This window comes from Oncorhynchus keta, chromosome 21 (genome assembly GCF_023373465.1).
Source record: "Oncorhynchus keta strain PuntledgeMale-10-30-2019 chromosome 21, Oket_V2, whole genome shotgun sequence".
NCBI classification, from domain to species: domain Eukaryota; kingdom Metazoa; phylum Chordata; class Actinopteri; order Salmoniformes; family Salmonidae; genus Oncorhynchus; species Oncorhynchus keta.
Genome location: NC_068441.1, coordinates 46002641 through 46025038, shown reverse-complemented (window position 1 = coordinate 46025038; position 22398 = coordinate 46002641). Strand labels below are relative to the sequence as shown.

General features: G+C 40.3%; 1 protein-coding gene across 1 annotated transcript in view; it reads left to right on the top strand.

Annotated features, from left to right (window-relative positions):
• Window positions 1-22398, top strand: part of LOC118399720 (solute carrier family 12 member 5-like) — a 355313-nt gene that overhangs the window by 316777 nt on the left and 16138 nt on the right. Inside the window, exons 18-19 of the mRNA XM_052474033.1 lie at window positions 21345-21540; window positions 21857-22026. Coding sequence (XP_052329993.1) covers window positions 21345-21540; window positions 21857-22026 — 366 coding nt within the window. The remainder of the gene's footprint in view (window positions 1-21344; window positions 21541-21856; window positions 22027-22398) is intronic.

The window sequence follows — 22398 nt, the reverse complement described above, 5'->3', positions numbered from 1 at the left end:
AACTCAATTCCAAGCATAGTCGAGCATCTTTTCGTGACAAAATATTGCGCTTAAAACGGGCACGTCTTTTTATCCAAAAATGAAATAATGCCCCTAGTGGACTAACAGGTTAAGGCTTATACAGTGCATGTGTATAACAGAGTTTGTCATTTTGCCCCCATACATATCACACAAACAGCAATAATCTTTGATCGCTGTTCCAGTGTCCACTCTAGCACTTAGAATTAAGCCGTACCTACAGTCAATGTCCATTTCACCTTTATCTCAGCCTTCACCTGCTGGGCAAGTTGTTGTCATCAAGGCAGTTTTTTTTCTAAAACTAATGGTGAATCGGTACATGTATTCATATTGAACCGTTCGCTACAGGGACCACAGTGCACGGATCGGTACGCACTGCGAACCGAACCATACATTAATCATATAATTAGTTTATGATATATATATATATATTTCATTGTAAAAAAATATATTATTGCATAAACCGATGGCGTACAAATTAACGTAAAATATACATAGTAAAAGCTGTCTTTAAAAAATAAAATGTTTTGTATATATAGCTCTGCTCATTATATTTCATTGTAAAAAAATATTTTTATGATCTGCATAAACAGATCGATAGCAGCAATTAGTTTATGAAGGAACAGATCTGAGAGACGTGGGCAAATGAAGGAATAGATCCACATAGTAAAGGAATAGATCTGTCTTTAAAAAACAGATAAAATGTTTTGTCTGAGAGACAGTAGCTGCATTAGTTTATGCTCTGCTAGCAGCAATTAGTTATTTCAGATCTGAGAGACAGTAGCAGCAATTAGTTTATGAAGGAACAGATCTGAGAGACAGTAGCAGCAATTAGTTTATGAAGGAACAGATCTGAGAGACAGCAATTAGTTTATGAAGGAACAGATCTGAGAGACAGTAGCAGCAATTAGTTTATGAAGGAACAGATCTGAGAGACAGTAGCAGCAATTAGTTTATGAAGGAACAGATCTGAGAGACAGTAGCAGTTAGCAGCAGTAGCAGAAATTAGTTTATGAAGGAACAGATCTGAGAGACAGTAGCAGCAATTAGTTTATGAAGGAATAGATCTGAGAGACAGTAGCAGAAATTAGTTTATGAAGGAACAGATCTGAGCAGTAGCAAATTAGTTTATGAAGGAACAGATCTGAGAGACAGTAGCAGAAATTAGTTTATGAAGGAACAGATCTGAGAGACAGTAGCAGAAATGAGATGAAGGAACAGATCTGGAGAGACAGTAGCAGCAATTAGTTTATGAAGGAACAGATCTGAGAGACAGTAGCAGCAATTAGTTTATGAAGGAACAGATCTGAGAGACAGTAGCAGCAATTAGTTTATGAAGGAACAGATCTGAGAGACAGTAGCAGCAATTAGTTTATGAAGGAACAGATCTGAGAGACAGTAGCAGCAATTAGTTTATGAAGGAACAGATCTGAGAGACAGTAGCAGCAATTAGTTTATGAAGGAACAGATCTGAGAGACAGTAGCAGCAATTAGTTTATGAAGGAACAGATCTGAGAGACAGTAGCAGCAATTAGTTTATGAAGGAACAGATCTGAGAGACAGTAGCAGCAATTAGTTTATGAAGAACAGTAGAGACAGTAGCAGCAATTAGTTTATGAAGGAACAGATCTGAGAGACAGTAGCAGCAATTAGTTTATGAAGGAAGTAGCAGATTAGTTTATGAAGGAACAGATCTGAGAGACAGTAGCAGCAATTAGTTTATGAAGGAACAGATCTGAGAGACAGTAGCAGCAATTAGTTTATGAAGGAACAGATCTGAGAGACAGTAGCAGCAATTAGTTTATGAAGGAACAGATCTGAGAGACAGTAGCAGCAATTAGTTTATGAAGGAACAGATCTGAGAGACAGTAGCAGCAATTAGTTTATGAAGGAACAGATCTGAGAGACAGTAGCAGCAATTAGTTTATGAAGGAACAGATCTGAGAGACAGTAGCAGCAATTAGTTTATGAAGGAACAGATCTGAGAGACAGTAGCAGCAATTAGTTTATGAAGGAACAGATCTGAGAGACAGTAGCAGCAATTAGTTTATGAAGGAACAGATCTGAGAGACAGTAGCAGCAATTAGTTTATGAAGGAACAGATCTGAGAGACAGTAGCAGCAATTAGTTTATGAAGGAACAGATCTGAGAGACAGTAGCAGTTTTTATGAAGGAACAGATCTGAGAGACAGTAGCAGCAATTAGTTTATGAAGGAACAGATCTGAGAGACAGTAGCAGCAATTAGTTTATGAAGGAACAGATCTGAGAGACAGTAGCAGCAATTAGTTTATGAAGGAACAGATCTGAGAGACAGTAGCAGCAATTAGTTTATGAAGGAACAGATCTGAGAGACAGTAGCAGTAGCAGAAATTAGTTTATGAAGGAACAGATCTGAGAGACAGTAGCAGCAATTAGTTTATGAAGGAACAGATCTGAGAGACAGTAGCAGCAATTAGTTTATGAAGGAACAGATCTGAGAGACAGTAGCAGAAATTAGTTTATGAAGGAACAGATCTGAGAGACAGTAGCAGCAATTAGTTTATGAAGGAACAGATCTGAGAGACAGAGCAATTAGTTTATGAAGGAACAGATCTGAGAGACAGTAGCAGCAATTAGTTTATGAAGGAACAGATCTGAGAGACAGTAGCAGCAATTAGTTTATGAAGGAACAGATCTGAGAGTAGCAGCAATTAGTTTATGAAGGAACAGATCTGAAGACAGTAGCAGCAATTAGTTTATGAAGGAACAGATCTGAGAGACAGTAGCAGCAATTAGTTTATGAAGGAACAGATCTGAGAGACAGTAGCAGCAATTAGTTTATGAAGGAACAGATCTGAGAGACAGTAGCAGCAATTAGTTTATGAAGGAACAGATCTGAGAGACAGTAGCAGCAATTAGTTTATGAAGGAACAGATCTGAGAGACAGTAGCAGCAATTAGTTTATGAAGGAACAGATCTAGTTTTTATGAAGGAACAGATCTGAGAGACAGTAGCAGCAATTAGTTTATGAAGGAACAGATCTGAGAGACAGTAGCAGCAATTAGTTTATGAAGGAACAGATCTGAGAGACAGTAGCAGCAATCTGAGAGACAGTAGTTTATGAAGGAACAGATCTGAGAGACAGTAGCAGCAATTAGTTTATGAAGGAACAGATCTGAGAGACAGTAGCAGCAATTAGTTTATGAAGGAACAGATCTGAGAGACAGTAGCAGCAATTAGTTTATGAAGGAACAGATCTGAGAGACAGTAGCAGCAATTAGTTTATGAAGGAACAGATCTGAGAGACAGTAGCAGCAATTAGTTTATGAAGGAACAGATCTGAGAGACAGTAGCAGCAATTAGTTTATGAAGGAACAGATCTGAGAGACAGTAGCAGCAATTAGTTTATGAAGGAACAGATCTGAGAGACAGTAGCAGCAATTAGTTTATGAAGGAACAGATCTGAGAGACAGTAGCAGCAATTAGTTTATGAAGGAACAGATCTGAGAGACAGTAGCAGCAATTAGTTTATGAAGGAACAGATCTGAGAGACAGTAGCAGCAATTAGTTTATGAAGGAACAGATCTGAGAGACAGTAGCAGCAATTGAGTTTATGAAGGAACAGATCTGAGAAGGAATAGAAGAGACAGTAGCAGCAATTAGTTTATGAAGGAACAGATCTGAGAGACAGTAGCAGCAATTAGTTTATGAAGGAACAGATCTGAGAGACAGTTTTAGTTTATGAAGGAACAGATCTGAGAGACAGTAGCAGCAATTAGTTTATGAAGGAACAGATCTGAGAGACAGTAGCAGCAATTAGTTTATGAAGGAACAGATCTGAGAGACAGTAGCAGCAATTAGTTTATGAAGGAACAGATCTGAGAGACAGTAGCAGCAATTAGTTTATGAAGGAACAGATCTGAGAGACAGTAGCAGCAATTAGTTTATGAAGGAACAGATCTGAGAGACAGTAGCAGCAATTAGTTTATGAAGGAACAGATCTGAGAGACAGTAGCAGCAATTAGTTTATGAAGGAACAGATCTGAGAGACAGTAGCAGCAATTAGTTTATGAAGGAACAGATCTGAGAGACAGTAGCAGATCAATTAGTTTATGAAGGAACAGATCTGAGAGACAGTAGCAGCAATTAGTTTATGAAGGAACAGATCTGAGAGACAGTATTAGTTTATGAAGGAACAGATCTGAGAGACAGTAGCAGCAATTAGTTTATGAAGGAACAGATCTGAGAGACAGTAGCAGCAATTAGTTTATGAAGGAACAGATCTGAGAGACAGTGAGCAGGTTTATGAAGGAACAGATCTGAGAGACAGTAGCAGCAATTAGTTTATGAAGGAACAGATCTGAGAGACAGTAGCAGAGCAATTAGTTTATGAAGGAACAGATCTGAGAGACAGTAGCAGCAATTAGTTTATGAAGGAACAGATCTGAGAGACAGTAGCAGAAATTAGTTTATGAAGGAACAGATCTGAGAGACAGTAGCAGCAATTAGTTTATGAAGGAACAGATCTGAGAGACAGTAGCAGCAATTAGTTTATGAAGGAACAGATCTGAGAGACAGTAGCAGCAATTAGTTTATGAAGGAACAGATCTGAGAGACAGTAGCAGCAATTAGTTTATGAAGGAATAGATCTGAGAGACAGTAGCAGCAATTAGTTTATGAAGGAACAGATCTGAGAGACAGTAGCAGCAATTAGTTTATGAAGGAACAGATCTGAGAGACAGTAGCAGCAATTAGTTTATGAAGGAACAGATCTGAGTTTAGTTTATGAAGGAACTGAGAGACAGTCTTAGTTTATGAAGAACAGATCTGAGAGACAGTAGCAGCAGCAATTAGTTTATGAAGGAACAGATCTGAGAGACAGTAGCAGCAATTAGTTTATGAAGGAACAGATCTGAGAGACAGTAGCAGCAATTAGTTTATGAAGGAATAGATCTGAGAGACAGTAGCAGCAATTAGTTTATGAAGGAACAGATCTGAGAGACAGTAGCAGCAATTAGTTTATGAAGGAACAGATCTGAGAGACAGTAGCAGCAATTAGTTTATGAAGGAACAGATCTGAGAGACAGTAGCAGCAATTAGTTTATGAAGGAACAGATCTGAGAGACAGTAGCAGCAATTAGTTTATGAAGGAACAGATCTGAGAGACAGTAGCAGCAATTAGTTTATGAAGGAACAGATCTGAGAGACAGTAGCAGCAATTAGTTTATGAAGGAACAGATCTGAGAGACAGTAGCAGCAATTAGTTTATGAAGGAACAGATCTGAGAGACAGTAGCAGAAATTAGTTTATGAAGGAACAGATCTGAGAGACAGTAGCAGCAATTAGTTTATGAAGGAACAGATCTGAGTTTAGTTTATGAAGGAACAGATCTGAGAGACAGTAGCAGCAATTAGTTTATGAAGGAACAGATCTGAGAGACAGTAGCAGCAATTAGTTTATGAAGGAACAGATCTGAGAGACAGTAGCAGCAATTAGTTTATGAAGGAACAGATCTGAGAGACAGTAGCAGCAGATCTGAGTTTAGTTTATGAAGGAACAGATCTGAGAGACAGTAGCAGCAATTAGTTTATGAAGGAACAGATCTGAGAGACAGTAGCAGCAATTAGTTTATGAAGGAACAGATCTGAGAGACAGTAGCAATTAGTTTATGAAGGAACAGATCTGAGAGACAGTAGTTTATGAAGGAACAGATCTGAATAGCAGCAATAGTTTATGAAGGAACAGATCTGAGAGACAGTAGCAGCAATTAGTTTATGAAGGAACAGATCTGAGAGACAGTAGCAGCAATTAGTTTATGAAGGAACAGATCTGAGAGACAGTAGCAGCAATTAGTTTATGAAGGAACAGATCTGAGAGAGCAATTAGTTTATGAAGGAACAGATCTGAGAGACAGTAGCAGAAATTAGTTTATGAAGGAACAGATCTGAGAGACAGTAGCAGAAATGAGTTTATGAAGGAACAGATCTGAGAGACAGTAGCAGCAATTAGTTTATGAAGGAACAGATCTGAGAGACAGTAGCAGCAATTAGTTTATGAAGGAATAGATCTGAGAGACAGTGGCAGCAATTAGTTTATGAAGGAACAGATCTGAGAGACAGTAGCAGAAATTAGTTTATGAAGGAACAGATCTGAGAGACAGCAGAAATTAGTTTATGAAGGAACAGATCTGAGAGACAGTAGCAGCAATTAGTTTATGAAGGAACAGATCTGAGAGACAGTAGCAGCAATTAGTTTATGAAGGAACAGATCTGAGAGACAGTAGCAGCAATTAGTTTATGAAGGAACAGATCTGAGAGACAGTAGCAGCAATTAGTTTATGAAGGAACAGATCTGAGAGACAGTAGCAGCAATTAGTTTATGAAGGAACAGATCTGAGAGACAGTAGCAGCAATTAGTTTATGAAGGAACAGAAGAGACAGATTAGTTTATGAAGGAACAGATCTGAGAGACAGTAGCAGCAATTAGTTTATGAAGGAACAGATCTGAGAGACAGTAGCAGCAATTAGTTTATGAAGGAACAGATCTGAGAGACAGTAGCAGCAATTAGTTTATGAAGGAACAGATCTGAGAGACAGTAGCAGCAATTAGTTTATGAAGGAACAGATCTGAGAGACAGTAGCAGCAATTAGTTTATGAAGGAACAGATCTGAGAGACAGTAGCAGCAATTAGTTTATGAAGGAACAGATCTGAGAGACAGTAGCAGCAATTAGTTTATGAAGGAACAGATCTGAGAGACAGTAGCAGCAATTAGTTTATGAAGGAACAGATCTGAGAGACAGTAGCAGCAATTAGTTTATGAAGGAACAGATCTGAGAGACAGTAGCAGCAATTAGTTTATGAAGGAACAGATCTGAGAGACAGTAGCAGCAATTAGTTTATGAAGGAACAGATCTGAGAGACAGTAGCAGCAATTAGTTTATGAAGGAACAGATCTGAGAGACAGTAGCAGCAATTAGTTTATGAAGGAACAGATCTGAGAGACAGTAGCAGCAATTAGTTTATGAAGGAACAGATCTGAGAGACAGTAGCAGCAATTAGTTTATGAAGGAACAGATCTGAGAGACAGTTAATTAGTTTATGAAGGAACAGATCTGAGAGACAGTAGCAGCAATTAGTTTATGAAGGAACAGATCTGAGAGACAGTATGAAGGAACATCTGAGAGACAGTAGCAGCAATTAGTTTATGAAGGAACAGATCTGAGAGACAGTAGCAGCAATTAGTTTATGAAGGAACAGATCTGAGAGACAGTAGCAGCAATTAGTTTATGAAGGAACAGATCTGAGAGACAGTAGCAGCAATTAGTTTATGAAGGAACAGATCTGAGAGACAGTAGCAGCAATTAGTTTATGAAGGAACAGATCTGAGAGACAGTAGCAGCAATTAGTTTATGAAGGAACAGATCTGAGAGACAGTAGCAGCAATTAGTTTATGAAGGAACAGATCTGAGAGACAGTAGCAGCAAAGGAACAGATCTTAGTTTTATTTATGAAGGAACAGATCTGAGAGACAGTAGCAGCAATTAGTTTATGAAGGAACAGATCTGAGAGACAGTAGCAGTTTTTATGAAGGAACAGATCTGAGAGACAGTAGCAGCAATTAGTTTATGAAGGAACAGATTGAGTTTATGAAGGAACAGAAGCATTAGTTTATGAAGGAACAGATCTGAGAGACAGTAGCAGCAATTAGTTTATGAAGGAACAGATCTGAGAGACAGTAGCAGCAATTAGTTTATGAAGGAACAGATCTGAGAGACAGTAGCAGCAATTAGTTTATGAAGGAACAGATCTGAGAGACAGTAGCAGCAATTAGTTTATGAAGGAACAGATCTGAGAGACAGTAGCAGCAATTAGTTTATGAAGGAACAGATCTGAGAGACAGTAGCAGCAATTAGTTTATGAAGGAACAGATCTGAGAGACAGTAGCAGCAATTAGTTTATGAAGGAACAGATCTGAGAGAGACATGAAGGAACAGATCTGAGAGACAGTAGCAGCAATTAGTTTATGAAGGAACAGATCTGAGAGACAGTAGCAGCAATTAGTTTATGAAGGAACAGATCTGAGAGACAGAGCAGTAGTTTATGAAGGAACAATCTGAGTTTATGAAGGAACAGATCTGAGAGACTGAGAGACAGTAGCAGCAATTAGTTTATGAAGGAACAGATCTGAGAGACAGTAGCAGCAATTAGTTTATGAAGGAACAGATCTGAGAGACAGTAGCAGCAATTAGTTTATGAAGGAACAGATCTGAGAGACAGTAGCTTAGTTTATGAAGGAACAGATCTGAGAGACAGCAATTAGTTTATGAAGGAACAGATCTGAGAGACAGTAGCAGCAATTAGTTTATGAAGGAACAGATCTGAGAGACAGTAGCAGAAATTAGTTTATGAAGGAACAGATCTGAGAGACAGTAGCAGCAATTAGTTTATGAAGGAACAGATCTGAGAGACAGTAGCAGCAATTAGTTTATGAAGGAACAGATCTGAGAGACAGTAGCAGCAATTAGTTTATGAAGGAACAGATCTGAGAGACAGTAGCAGCAATTAGTTTATGAAGGAACAGATCTGAGAGACAGTAGCAGCAATTAGTTTATGAAGGAACAGATCTGAGAGACAGTAGCAGCAATTAGTTTATGAAGGAACAATCTGAGAGACAGTCAGCAATTAGTTTAGAAGGAACAGATCTGAGAGACAGTAATTAGTTTATGAAGGAACAGATCTGAGAGACAGTCTGAGCAGTAGCAATTAGTTTATGAAGGAACAGATCTGAGAGACAGTAGCAGCAATTAGTTTATGAAGGAACAGATCTGAGAGACAGTAGCAGCAATTAGTTTATGAAGGAACAGATCTGAGAGACAGTAGCAGCAATTAGTTTATGAAGGAACAGATCTGAGAGACAGTAGCAGCAATTAGTTTATGAAGGAACAGATCTGAGAGACAGTAGCAGCAATTAGTTTATGAAGGAACAGATCTGAGAGACAGTAGCAGCAATTAGTTTATGAAGGAACAGATCTGAGAGACAGTAGCAGCAATTAGTTTATGAAGGAACAGATCTGAGAGACAGTAGCAGCAATTAGTTTATGAAGGAATAGATCTGAGAGACAGTAGCAGCAATTAGTTTATGAAGGAACAGATCTGAGAGACAGTAGCAATTAGTTTATGAAGGAACAGATCTGAGAGACAGTAGCAGCAATTAGTTTATGAAGGAACAGATCTGAGAGACAGTAGCAGCAATTAGTTTATGAAGGAACAGATCTGAGAGACAGTAGCAGCAATTAGTTTATGAAGGAATAGATCTGAGAGACAGTAGCAGCAATTAGTTTATGAAGGAACAGATCTGAGAGACAGTAGCAGCAATTAGTTTATGAAGGAACAGATCTGAGAGACAGTAGCAGCAATTAGTTTATGAAGGAACAGATCTGAGAGACAGTAGCAGCAATTAGTTTATGAAGGAACAGATCTGAGAGACAGTAGCAGCAATTAGTTTATGAAGGAACAGATCTGAGAGACAGTAGCAGAAATTAGTTTATGAAGGAACAGATCTGAGAGACAGTAGCAGAAATTAGTTTATGAAGGAACAGATCAGATCTGAGAGACAGTAGCAGCAATTAGTTTATGAAGGAACAGATCTGAGAGACAGTAGCAGCAATTAGTTTATGAAGGAACAGATCTGAGAGACAGTAGCAGCAATTAGTTTATGAAGGAACAGATCTGAGAGACAGTAGCAGCAATTAGTTTATGAAGGAACAGATCTGAGAGACAGTAGCAGAAATTAGTTTATGAAGGAACAGATCTGAGAGACAGTAGCAGCAATTAGTTTATGAAGGAACAGATCTGAGAGACAGTAGCAGCAATTAGTTTATGAAGGAACAGATCTGAGAGACAGTAGCAGCAATTAGTTTATGAAGGAACAGATCTGAGAGACAGTAGCAGCAATTAGTTTATGAAGGAACAGATCTGAGAGACAGTAGCAGCAGATTAGTTTATGAAGGAACAGATCTGAGAGACAGTAGCAGCAATTAGTTTATGAAGGAACAGATCTGAGAGACAGTAGCAGCAATTAGTTTATGAAGGAAATTAGAGACAGTAGCAGCAGTTTATGAAGGAACAGATCTGAGAGACAGTAGCAGCAATTAGTTTATGAAGGAACAGATCTGAGAGACAGTAGCAGCAATTAGTTTATGAAGGAACAGATCTGAGAGACAGTAGCAGCAATTAGTTTATGAAGGAACAGATCTGAGAGACAGTAGCAGCAATTAGTTTATGAAGGAACAGATCTGAGAGACAGTAGCAGCAATTAGTTTATGAAGGAACAGATCTGAGAGACAGTAGCAGCAATTAGTTTATGAAGGAACAGATCTGAGAGACAGTAGCAGCAATTAGTTTATGAAGGAACAGATCTGAGAGACAGTAGCAGCAATTAGTTTATGAAGGAACAGATCTGAGAGACAGTAGCAGCAATTAGTTTATGAAGGAACAGATCTAGTTTAGTTTATGAAGGAACAGATCTGAGAGACAGTAGCAGCAATTAGTTTATGAAGGAACAGATCTGAGAGACAGTAGCAGCAATTAGTTTATGAAGGAACAGATCTGAGAGACAGTAGCAGCAATTAGTTTATGAAGGAACAGATCTGAGAGGAACAGATCTGAGAGACAGTAGCAGCAATTAGTTTATGAAGGAACAGATCTGAGAGACAGTAGCAGCAATTAGTTTATGAAGGAACAGATCTGAGAGACAGTAGCAGCAATTAGTTTATGAAGGAACAGATCTGAGAGACAGTAGCAGCAATTAGTTTATGAAGGAACAGATCTGAGAGACAGTAGCAGCAATTAGTTTATGAAGGAACAGATCTGAGAGACAGTAGCAGCAATTAGTTTATGAAGGAACAGATCTGAGAGACAGTAGCAGCAATTAGTTTATGAAGGAACAGATCTGAGAGACAGTAGCAGCAATTAGTTTATGAAGGAACAGATCTGAGAGACAGTAGCAGCAATTAGTTTATGAAGGAACAGATCTGAGAGACAGTAGCAGCAATTAGTTTATGAAGGAACAGCAATTAGTTTATGAAGGAACAGATCTGAGAGACAGTAGCAGCAATTAGTTTATGAAGGAACAGATCTGAGAGACAGTAGCAGCAATTAGTTTATGAAGGAACAGATCTGAGAGACAGTAGCAGCAATTAGTTTATGAAGGAACAGATCTGAGAGACAGTAGCAGCAATTAGTTTATGAAGGAACAGATCTGAGAGACAGTAGCAGCAATTAGTTTATGAAGGAACAGATCTGAGAGACAGTAGCAGCATGAAGGAACAGATTAGTTTAGTTTATGAAGGAACAGATCTGAGAGACAGTAGCAGCAATTAGTTTATGAAGGAACAGATCTGAGAGACAGTAGCAGCAATTAGTTTATGAAGGAACAGATCTGAGAGACAGTAGCAGCAATTAGTTTATGAAGGAACAGATCTGAGAGACAGTAGCAGCAATTAGTTTATGAAGGAACAATTAGTTTATGAAGGAACAGATCTGAGAGACAGTAGCAGCAATTAGTTTATGAAGGAACAGATCTGAGAGACAGTAGCAGCAATTAGTTTATGAAGGAACAGATCTGAGAGACAGTAGCAGCAATTAGTTTATGAAGGAACAGATCTGAGAGACAGTAGCAGCAATTAGTTTATGAAGGAACAGATCTGAGAGACAGTAGCAGCAATTAGTTTATGAAGGAACAGATCTGAGAGACAGTAGCAGCAATTAGTTTATGAAGGAACAGATCTGAGAGACAGTAGCAGAAATTAGTTTATGAAGGAACAGATCTGAGAGACAGTAGCAGCAATTAGTTTATGAAGGAACAGATCTGAGAGACAGTAGCAGAAATTAGTTTAAGGAACAGATGAAGGAACAGATCTGAGAGACAGTAGCAGCAATTAGTTTATGAAGGAACAGATCTGAGAGACAGTAGCAGAAATTAGTTTATGAAGGAATAGATCTGAGAGACAGTAGCAGAAATTAGTTTATGAAGGAACAGATCTGAGTAGCAGAAATTAGTTTATGAAGGAACAGATCTGAGAGACAGTAGCTTAGTTTATGAAGGAACAGATCTGAGTAGCAGCAGATCTGAGAGACAGTAGCAGCAATTAGTTTATGAAGGAACAGATCTGAGAGACAGTAGCAGCAATTAGTTTATGAAGGAACAGATCTGAGAGACAGTAGCAGCAATTAGTTTATGAAGGAACAGATCTGAGAGACAGTAGCAGAAATTAGTTTATGAAGGAACAGATCTGAGAGACAGTAGCAGCAATTAGTTTATGAAGGAATAGATCTGAGAGACAGTAGCAGAAATTAGTTTATGAAGGAACAGATCTGAGAGACAGTAGCAGAAATTAGTTTATGAAGGAACAGATCTGAGAGACAGTAGCAGCAATTAGTTTATGAAGGAACAGATCTGAGAGACAGTAGCAGCAATTAGTTTATGAAGGAATAGATCTGAGAGACAGTAGCAGAAATTAGTTTATGAAGGAACAGATCTGAGAGACAGTAGCAGCAATTAGTTTATGAAGGAACAGATCTGAGAGACAGTAGCAGCAATTAGTTTATGAAGGAACAGATCTGAGAGACAGTAGCAGAAATTAGTTTATGAAGGAACAGATCTGAGAGACAGTAGCAGCAATTAGTTTATGAAGGAACAGATCTGAGAGACAGTAGCAGCAATTAGTTTATGAAGGAACAGATCTGAGTTTATGTTTATGAAGGAACAGATCTGAGAGACAGTAGCAGCAATTAGTTTATGAAGGAACAGATCTGAGAGACAGTAGCAGCAATTAGTTTATGAAGGAACAGATCTGAGAGACAGTAGTTTATGAAGGAACAGATCTGAATTAGTTTATGAAGGAACAGATCTGAGAGACAGTAGCAGCAATTAGTTTATGAAGGAACAGATCTGAGAGACAGTAGCAGCAATTAGTTTATGAAGGAACAGATCTGAGAGACAGTAGCAGCAATTAGTTTATGAAGGAACAGATCTGAGAGACAGTAGCAGCAATTAGTTTATGAAGGAACAGATCTGAGAGACAGTAGCAGCAATTAGTTTATGAAGGAACAGATCTGAGAGACAGTAGCAGCAATTAGTTTATGAAGGAACAGATCTGAGAGACAGTAGCAGCAATTAGTTTATGAAGGAACAGATCTGAGAGACAGTAGCAGCAATTAGTTTATGAAGGAATAGATCTGAGAGACAGTAGCAGAAATTAGTTTATGAAGGAACAGATCTGAGAGACAGTAGCAGCAATTAGTTTATGAAGGAACAGATCTGAGAGACAGTAGCAGAAATTAGTTTATGAAGGAACAGATCTGAGAGACAGTAGCAGCAATTAGTTTATGAAGGAACAGATCTGAGAGACAGTAGCAGCAATTAGTTTATGAAGGAATAGATCTGAGAGACAGTGGCAGCAATTAGTTTATGAAGGAACAGATCTGAGAGACAGTAGCAGAAATTAGTTTATGAAGGAACAGATCTGAGAGACAGCAGAAATTAGTTTATGAAGGAACAGATCTGAGAGACAGTAGCAGCAATTAGTTTATGAAGGAACAGATCTGAGAGACAGTAGCAGCAATTAGTTTATGAAGGAACAGATCTGAGAGACAGTAGCAGAAATGAGTTTATGAAGGAACAGATCTGAGAGACAGTAGCAGCAATTAGTTTATGAAGGAACAGATCTGAGAGACAGTAGCAGAAATGAGTTTATGAAGGAACAGATCTGAGAGACAGTAGCAGCAATTAGTTTATGAAGGAACAGATCTGAGAGACGGTCGTAGCAGCAATTAGTTTATGAAGGAATTAGCAGTTAGCTAAATGCTAAGGAGCAACACGCCAAGCATTGGCGAGCCAGAACTAGAAGACGCCCCAGGATCATTCAGGTCTGCCGTCTGGGAATATTTTGGTTTCCCTGTAAACTATAACTGGGATTGCCAACGAGTGGTGGATATAACATCTACAACATGTTCATTACTGATAACCTGTTAGAGTGGTGGATATAACATCTACAACATGTTCATTACTGATAGCCTGTTAGAGTGGTGGATATAACATCTACAACATGTTCATTACTGATAACCTGTTAGAGTGGTGGATATAACATCTACAACATGTTCATTACTGATAGCCTGTTAGAGTGGTGGATATAACATCTACAACATGTTCATTACTGATAGCCTGTTAGAGTGGTGGATATAACATCTACAACATGTTCATTACTGATAGCCTGTTAGAGTGGTGGATATAACATCTACAACATGTTCATTACTGATAACCTGTTAGAGTGGTGGATATAACATCTACAACATGTTCATTACTGATAACCTGTTAGAGTGGTGGATATAACATCTACAACATGTTCATTACTGATAACCTGTTAGAGTGGTGGATATAACATCTACAACATGTTCATTACTGATAACCATTACTGTTAGAGTGGTGGATATAACATCTACAACATGTTCATTACTGATAGCCTGTTAGAGTGGTGGATATAACATCTACAACATGTTCATTACTGATAACCTGTTAGAGTGGTGGATATAACATCTACAACATGTTCATTACTGATAACCTGTTAGAGTGGTGGATATAACATCTACAACATGTTCATTACTGATAACCTGTTAGAGTGGTGGATATAACATCTACAACATGTTCATTACTGATAACCTGTTAGAGTGGTGGATATAACATCTACAACATGTTCATTACTGATAGCATGTTAGAGTGGTGGATATAACATCTACAACATGTTCATTACTGATAGCCTGTTAGAGTGGTGGGTATAACATCTATAACATGTTCATTACTGATAACCTGTTAGAGTGGTGGATATAACATCTACAACATGTTCATTACTGATAGCCTGTTAGAGTGGTGGATATAACATCTACAACATGTTCATTACTGATAACCTGTTAGAGTGGTGGATATAACATCTACAACATGTTCATTACTGATAACCTGTTAGAGTGGTGGATATAACATCTACAACATGTTCATTACTGATAGCCTGTTAGAGTGGTGGATATAACATCTACAACATGTTCATTACTGATAACCTGTTAGAGTGGTGGATATAACATCTACAACATGTTCATTACTGATAACCTGTTAGAGTGGTGGATATAACATCTACAACATGTTCATTACTGATAACCTGTTAGAGTGGTGGATATAACATCTACAACATGTTCATTACTGATAGCCTGTTAGAGTGGTGGATATAACATCTACAACATGTTCATTACTGATAACCTGTTAGAGTGGTGGATATAACATCTACAACATGTTCATTACTGATAACCTGTTAGAGTGGTGGATATAACATCTACAACATGTTCATTACTGATAACCTGTTAGAGTGGTGGATATAACATCTACAACATGTTCATTACTGATAGCCTGTTAGAGTGGTGGGTATAACATCTACAACATGTTCATTACTGATAGCCTGTTAGAGTGGTGGATATAACATCTACAACATGTTCATTACTGATAGCCTGTTAGAGTGGTGGATATAACATCTACAACATGTTCATTACTGATAACCTGTTAGAGTGGTGGATATAACATCTACAACATGTTCATTACTGATAACCTGTTAGAGTGGTGGATATAACATCTACAACATGTTCATTACTGATAACCTGTTAGAGTGGTGGATATAACATCTACAACATGTTCATTACTGATAACCTGTTAGAGTGGTGGATATAACATCTACAACATGTTCATTACTGATAACCTGTTAGAGTGGTGGATATAACATCTACAACATGTTCATTACTGATAACCTGTTAGAGTGGTGGATATAACATCTACAACATGTTCATTACTGATAACCTGTTAGAGTGGTGGATATAACATCTACAACATGTTCATTACTGATAGCCTGTTAGAGTGGTGGATATAACATCTACAACATGTTCATTACTGATAACCTGTTAGAGTGGTGGATATAACATCTACAACATCTATCTCGCCTCCTAGCAAAGACCAGGAAGGTGGTATCCTTCTGTCTTAAAAGCACAACTGCTGCACATGTTTTCAAGACAAAACAGGAGATGCTGGAGCTGCCAAACCACAAACTAATCCAAGATGTCCCTACTAGATGGAATTCAAGCCATGACATGGTTGAGAGATACCTTGAGCAGAAGGTTGTGGTGTATTCTACATTGACTGATCAAGCTGTGAGGAAGAATTTCAAAGATATTGTGACTTTGTCTGAAAATGACATGAGACTAGCAGAGGTGTAACGGCGTTCTTCGTTTGTGGAAAGAGAGTCGGACCGAAATGCAGCGTGGTGGTTACTCATGACTTTAATGAACAAAGTGACACAAGAAATAACTATACAAATACAAAAACAACAAACGGAACGTAAAACCTAATTACAGCCTATCTGGTGAAACTACACAGAGGCAGGAACAATCACCCATGAAATACAAAGCGAAACCAGGCTACCTAAATACGGTTCCCAATCAGAGACAACGAGAATCACCTGACTCTGATTGAGAACCGCCTCAGGCAGCCAAGCCCATACAACACCCCTACTCAGCCGCAATCTCAATAATACAAAAACCCCAATACGAAATACAACAACATAAACCCATGTCACACCCTGGCCTGACGAAATAATGAAAGAAAACACAAAATACTAAGACCAAGGCGTGACAAGAGGAAGTTGTCAAAGTGTGAAAACCTCTCAAAACAGTCTCAACACTGATATGCACTGAGAGCATTCCATCAGTTTCCATGGTCCTGCCTGTGAAAACAATGATTCTGAAATCAATGGTGGCATCTGATGAAGATGAACCCACAGTAAGGGATGTCAAGACAGAGTTAATCTCAGAGTTAATCTGGAGCCTAGATATGCTGACCCTGGTGTCCAAGACTTCTTACACAAGAGCACCGCTTCGGACCCCTGGTTCAAGTCCTTGCTACACCTGGATGCTGCTGCTCGTCTGAGAGTCACAATGAACTCACAGCAGAGAGTGTGACCAGTATACAAAAGGTATTGTATTTATTTTGTTAATGTGACATTTATTATTTTACTAATTAGTGATTTAACAATTAATCATGACATAATAATTGTAATTATCATAATAGTGTCTGATATATATTTTCAACAACAAAGTATATTTTTAAAGCCACCTCAGAGATAGTAATTTTTATCTAATTTAATTGTGCAGGGTCAAGCCACAGATACCACAGGAGCCAACCCCTCTCCAGAGATGGCAGACGACAGGGGTTCTCGTCCAGAGTTGTTCACCACCCAGGAGCAGGGAACCAAGTCAAAGGTCAAGGTCATAGAGGAGGAGGTGACCTCATACAGGGAAGTGGACTGTATTCCCCTGGATGCTGATCCATTTACACGGTGCCATGTTAGCAAGGTGCTACCTGGCTGTGTCTGGGACCTCTGTCCCTAGCAAGAGGGTATTCTCCACAGCGGCTGGCATTGTCACAGCTACCTGGCTGTGTCTGGGACCTCTGTCCCTAGCGAGAGGGTATTCTCCACAGTGGCTGACATTGTCACAGCTACCTGGCTGTGCCTGGGACATCTGTCCCTAGCGAGAGGGTATTCTCCACAGCGGCTGGCATTGTCACAGCTACCTGGCTGTGTCTGGGACCTCTGTCTCTAGCGAGAGGGTATTCTCCACAGCGGCTGACATTGTCACAGCTACCTGGCTGTGTCTGGGACCTCTGTCCCTAGCGAGAGGGTATTCTCCACAGCGGCTGACATTGTCACAGATACCTGGCTGTGCCTGGGACCTCTGTCCCTAGCGAGAGGGTATTCTCCACAGCGGCTGACATTGTCACAGCTACCTGGCTGTGTCTGGGACCCCTGTCCCTAGCGAGAGGGTATTCTCCACAGTGGCTGACATTGTCACAGCTACCTGGCTGTGCCTGGGACATCTGTCCCTAGCGAGAGGGTATTCTCCACAGCGGCTGGCATTGTCACAGCTACCTGGCTGTGTCTGGGACCTCTGTCCCTAGCGAGAGGTTATTCTCCACAGCGGCTGGCATTGTCACAGCTACCTGGCTGTGTCTGGGACGTCTGTCCCTAACGAGAGGGTATTCTCCACAGCGGCTGGCATTGTCACAGCTACCTGGCTGTGTCTGGGACCTCTGTCCCTAGCGAGAGGGTATTCTCCACAGCGGCTGGCATTGTCACAGCAAGCTGATCTGTGCTCACTACAGATCACGTGGATAGACTAATCTTCTTAAAGAAAAATATATTTGTAATTTTTGTTCAAGTAACCAGCCTCAAGTGGTCCTATGTTGTTTGAGGCGCTGCTATGGGACTTAATGTTGATATATGATGCTGGACTGTGCACTCTGGTTGAAGCTCTGTTTTCAATTACTATTTTATTTCATGTTATAAAGGCAGGCACTGCTGTTTTTTGTTCCTGGGAATTTAAGCAACCCACGTTTACTATTATAATAAATGGAAAATTTAAATACAAAATGACATATTTGTCAGGTATTAATCTTGTCGACGCATCGAAACCGTACCGCATCGTACCGCATCGTACCGCATCGTACCGCATCGTACCGCACCGTAACGCACCGTACCGCACCGTACCGCACCGTACCGCACCGTACCGCATCGTACCGCATCGTACCGCATCGCACCGCACCGTACCGCATCGTACCGCACGCACCGCACCGTACCGCATCGTACCGCACGCACCGCACCGCATCGTACCGCATCGTACCGCACGCACCGTACCGCACCGTACCGCATCGTACCGCATCGCACCGCACCGCACCGCACCGCACCGCACCGTACCGCACCGTACCGCATCGTACCGCATCGTACCGCACCGTACCGCATCGTACCGCACCGTACCGCATCGTACCGCATCGTACCGCATCGTACCGCACCGTACCGCACCGTACCGCACGCACCGCACCGTACCGCACCGTACCGCATCGTACCGCACCGTACCGCATCGTACCGCACCGTACCGCACCGTACCGCATCGTACCGCATCGTACCGCATCGTACCGCACCGTACCGCATCGTACCGCATCGTACCGCATCGTACCGTGAGTTTTGTGAACCGTTTCACCCATACTAAAAACCTATTTTTGCTTTGTCATTATGTGTAGATTGAGGAGGGAAAAAAATGATTTAATACATTTTAGAATAAGTCTGTAACGTCACAAAATGTGGAAAAAGTCAAGAGGTCTGAATACTTTCTGAATGCAGTGTAAAGGGTTTAAATTGAGTCAATATGTATTCAACACCTTTGTTATGGCAAGCCTAAAAAATTCGGGAGTAAAAATATGCTTAACAATTCTCATAAGTTGCATGGACTCTGTGCAATAGTGTTTAACATGATTTTTGAATGACTACCTCATCTCTGTACCCCACATATACAATTATCTGTAAGGTCCCTCAGTCGAGCAATGAATTTCAAACACAGATTCAACCATAAAGACCAGGAAGGTTTTTCAATGTCTCGCAAAGAAGGGCACTTATTCGTAAATGGGTACAAAAGAAGAAATCCGACATTGAATATCCCTTTGAGCATGATGAAGTTAATAATTACACTGTATCAATACACCCAGTCACTACATAGATAGAAGTGTCTTTCCTAACTCAGTTTCCCGAGAGCAAGGAAACCACTCATGGGATTTCACCATGAGACCAATGGTGACTTTAAAACAGTAACCGAGTTTATAGGAGAAAACTGAGGATGGATCAACAACATTGTAGTTACTCCAAAATACTATCCTAATTGACAGAGTGAAAAGAGGGAAGGAAGCCTGTACAGAATACAAATATTCCAATACGGCAAAAAGTACAAATGCTAAAAGATTGGTCAAGAAATTAACTTTATGTCCTGAATAGAAAGCGTTATGTTTGGGGAAAATCCAAGACAACACATTTTTATTGATTTATTTATCTGTTATTTTACCAGGTAAGTTGACTGAGAACACGTTCTCATTTGCAGCAACGACCTGGGGAATAGTTACAGGGGAGAGGAGGGGATGAATGAGCCAACATAATATATGCCATTTAGCAGACGCTTTTATCCAAAGCGACTTACAGGTCATGTGTGCATACATTCTACGTATGGGTGGTCCCGGGAATCGAACCCACTATCCTGGCGTTACAAGCGCCATGCTCTACCAACTGTGCTACAGAAGGACCACAGGTCTGAATCACTGAGTACCACTCTTCATATTTTCAAGCATGGTGGTGGCATCATGTTATGGGTATGCTTGTCATCGGCAAGGACTAGGGAGTTTTTTAGGATAAAAAGCAACGAAGTAGAGTTAAGCACAGGTTAAAATCCTAGAGGAAAACCTGGTTCAGTCTGCTTTCCAACGGACACTTTGGAGACCTATTCACCTTTCAGCAGGACAATAACCTAAAACACAAGGCAAATGAGGTAGATGAGGTAGTCATTCACAAGGCAAACTCTTTACCAAGACGACATTGAATGTTCCTGAGTGGCCTAGTTACAGTTTTGACTTAAATCGGCTTGAAAATCTATGGCAATAGTTGAAAATGGCTGTCTAGCAATGATCAACAACCAACTTGACTGAGCTTGAAGAATTAAAAAAATGAATAATGAGAAAATATTGTACAGTCCAGGTGTTCAAAGCTGTTAGAGACGTAGCCAGAAAGACTCACAGCTCTAAACGTGGTTCTGACATGGATTGGATATTTCTGTATTTAATTTTCAATAAATTGGCAAATATTTCTCAAATCATGTTATCACTTTATCATTATGAGGTATTGTGTGTAGATGGATGAGAGAAAAAAGCACAAATAAATGTGGAATAATTCAAGGGGTATGAATACTTTCTGAATACACTAATATACTCTAACATTGCTCGTTCTGATATTTCTTCATTTCTTTCTTTAGATTTTGGGGATCTGTGTGTATTGTATTGGTATTACTGCACTGTTGGAGCTAGAAACATTAAAGCATTTTGCTACACCTGCGATAACATCTGCTAAAAATGTGTATGTGACCAATAACATCTGCTAAGTATGTGTGTGTGACCAATAACATCTGCTAAATATGTGTGTGTGACCAATAACATCTGCTAAATATGTGTGTGTGACCAATATCATCTGCTAAGTATGTGTGTGTGACCAATACAATTTGATTGAGATGTCATGCAGGGCTCTGTGGCTTAGTTGGTTCCAGAAACCTTACTCCCTCTTCCTCCTTAACCCTCCCACTCGCTCTCTCTTCCACCATTCTTTCTCTCTCTCACCCCCATCTCCCTCTCCGCTCCCTCCCTCTACCCACCCCCATTCCCTGCTCCAGTCTCTGCGTAAGCTGATGGAGACAGAGAAGGTGAAAGGCTTCTGCCAGGTCACCATCTCGTCCAACATGCGCGACGCCACCTCCCACCTGCTCCAGGCTAGCGGGCTGGGAGGCCTCATGCACAACACGGTGCTGGTCAGCTGGCCGCGCAACTGGAAGCAGGCCGATGACCTACAGACCTGGAGAGATTTCATTGGTGGGTCACAGAGGGGGTCAACAATGGATGGCCAATTGAAATGGGGGGGTAAAGGAAGTAAAGGGATATGAAAAATGAAAAACACTCGTTAGGATATTACTGTCTAATTACCATTTTACATTTCTAAGTAAATTCTGAGTAACTTCGGCAATCAGATCTGTCTGTTGGATTGTAAAAATCTGGATCTTTGGGGGAGGTTGTAGATAAATCATACAGGATGAAGTAGATTTTCCATAAAGGTTTTTGAGTGATGATCGGATTCATATTAGCTGAACCCCTCCCCCCCTCGCCCCTCCCCCCCACCTCCGTCCTGTAGAGCTGGTTAGGGAGACCACTGCCGCCCACCTGGCCCTGCTGGTGCCCAAGAACATCGCTGCCTTCCCTTCCAATGGTGAGCGCTTCTCCGAGGGCCACATCGACGTGTGGTGGATCGTCCACGATGGAGGCATGCTGATGCTGTTGCCCTTCCTTCTGCGCCAGCACAAGGTAGGCTGCCCACCACACACCCTCCCTGAGACATGGGTCACATTGCTTTGGCCATGTTTTACCTTTCTAATATTGAGTTGAAACCCCCCTTTTTCCCTTTGAGCAGCCTTAATTCGTTGGGGCATGGACTCTACGAGGTGTCGAAAGCTTCCACATGGATGCTGGCCCATGTTGACTCCAAAGCTTCACACAGTTGTGTTAAGTTGGCTGGATGTCCTTTGGGTGGTGGACCATTCTTGATTCACAAGGGAAACTGTTGAGCGTGAAAATCCCAGCAGCGTTGCAGTTTTTGACACAAACCGGTGCACCTGGCACCTACTACCCATACATACCCTGTTCAAAGGCACTTAAATATTTAGTCTTTCCCATTCA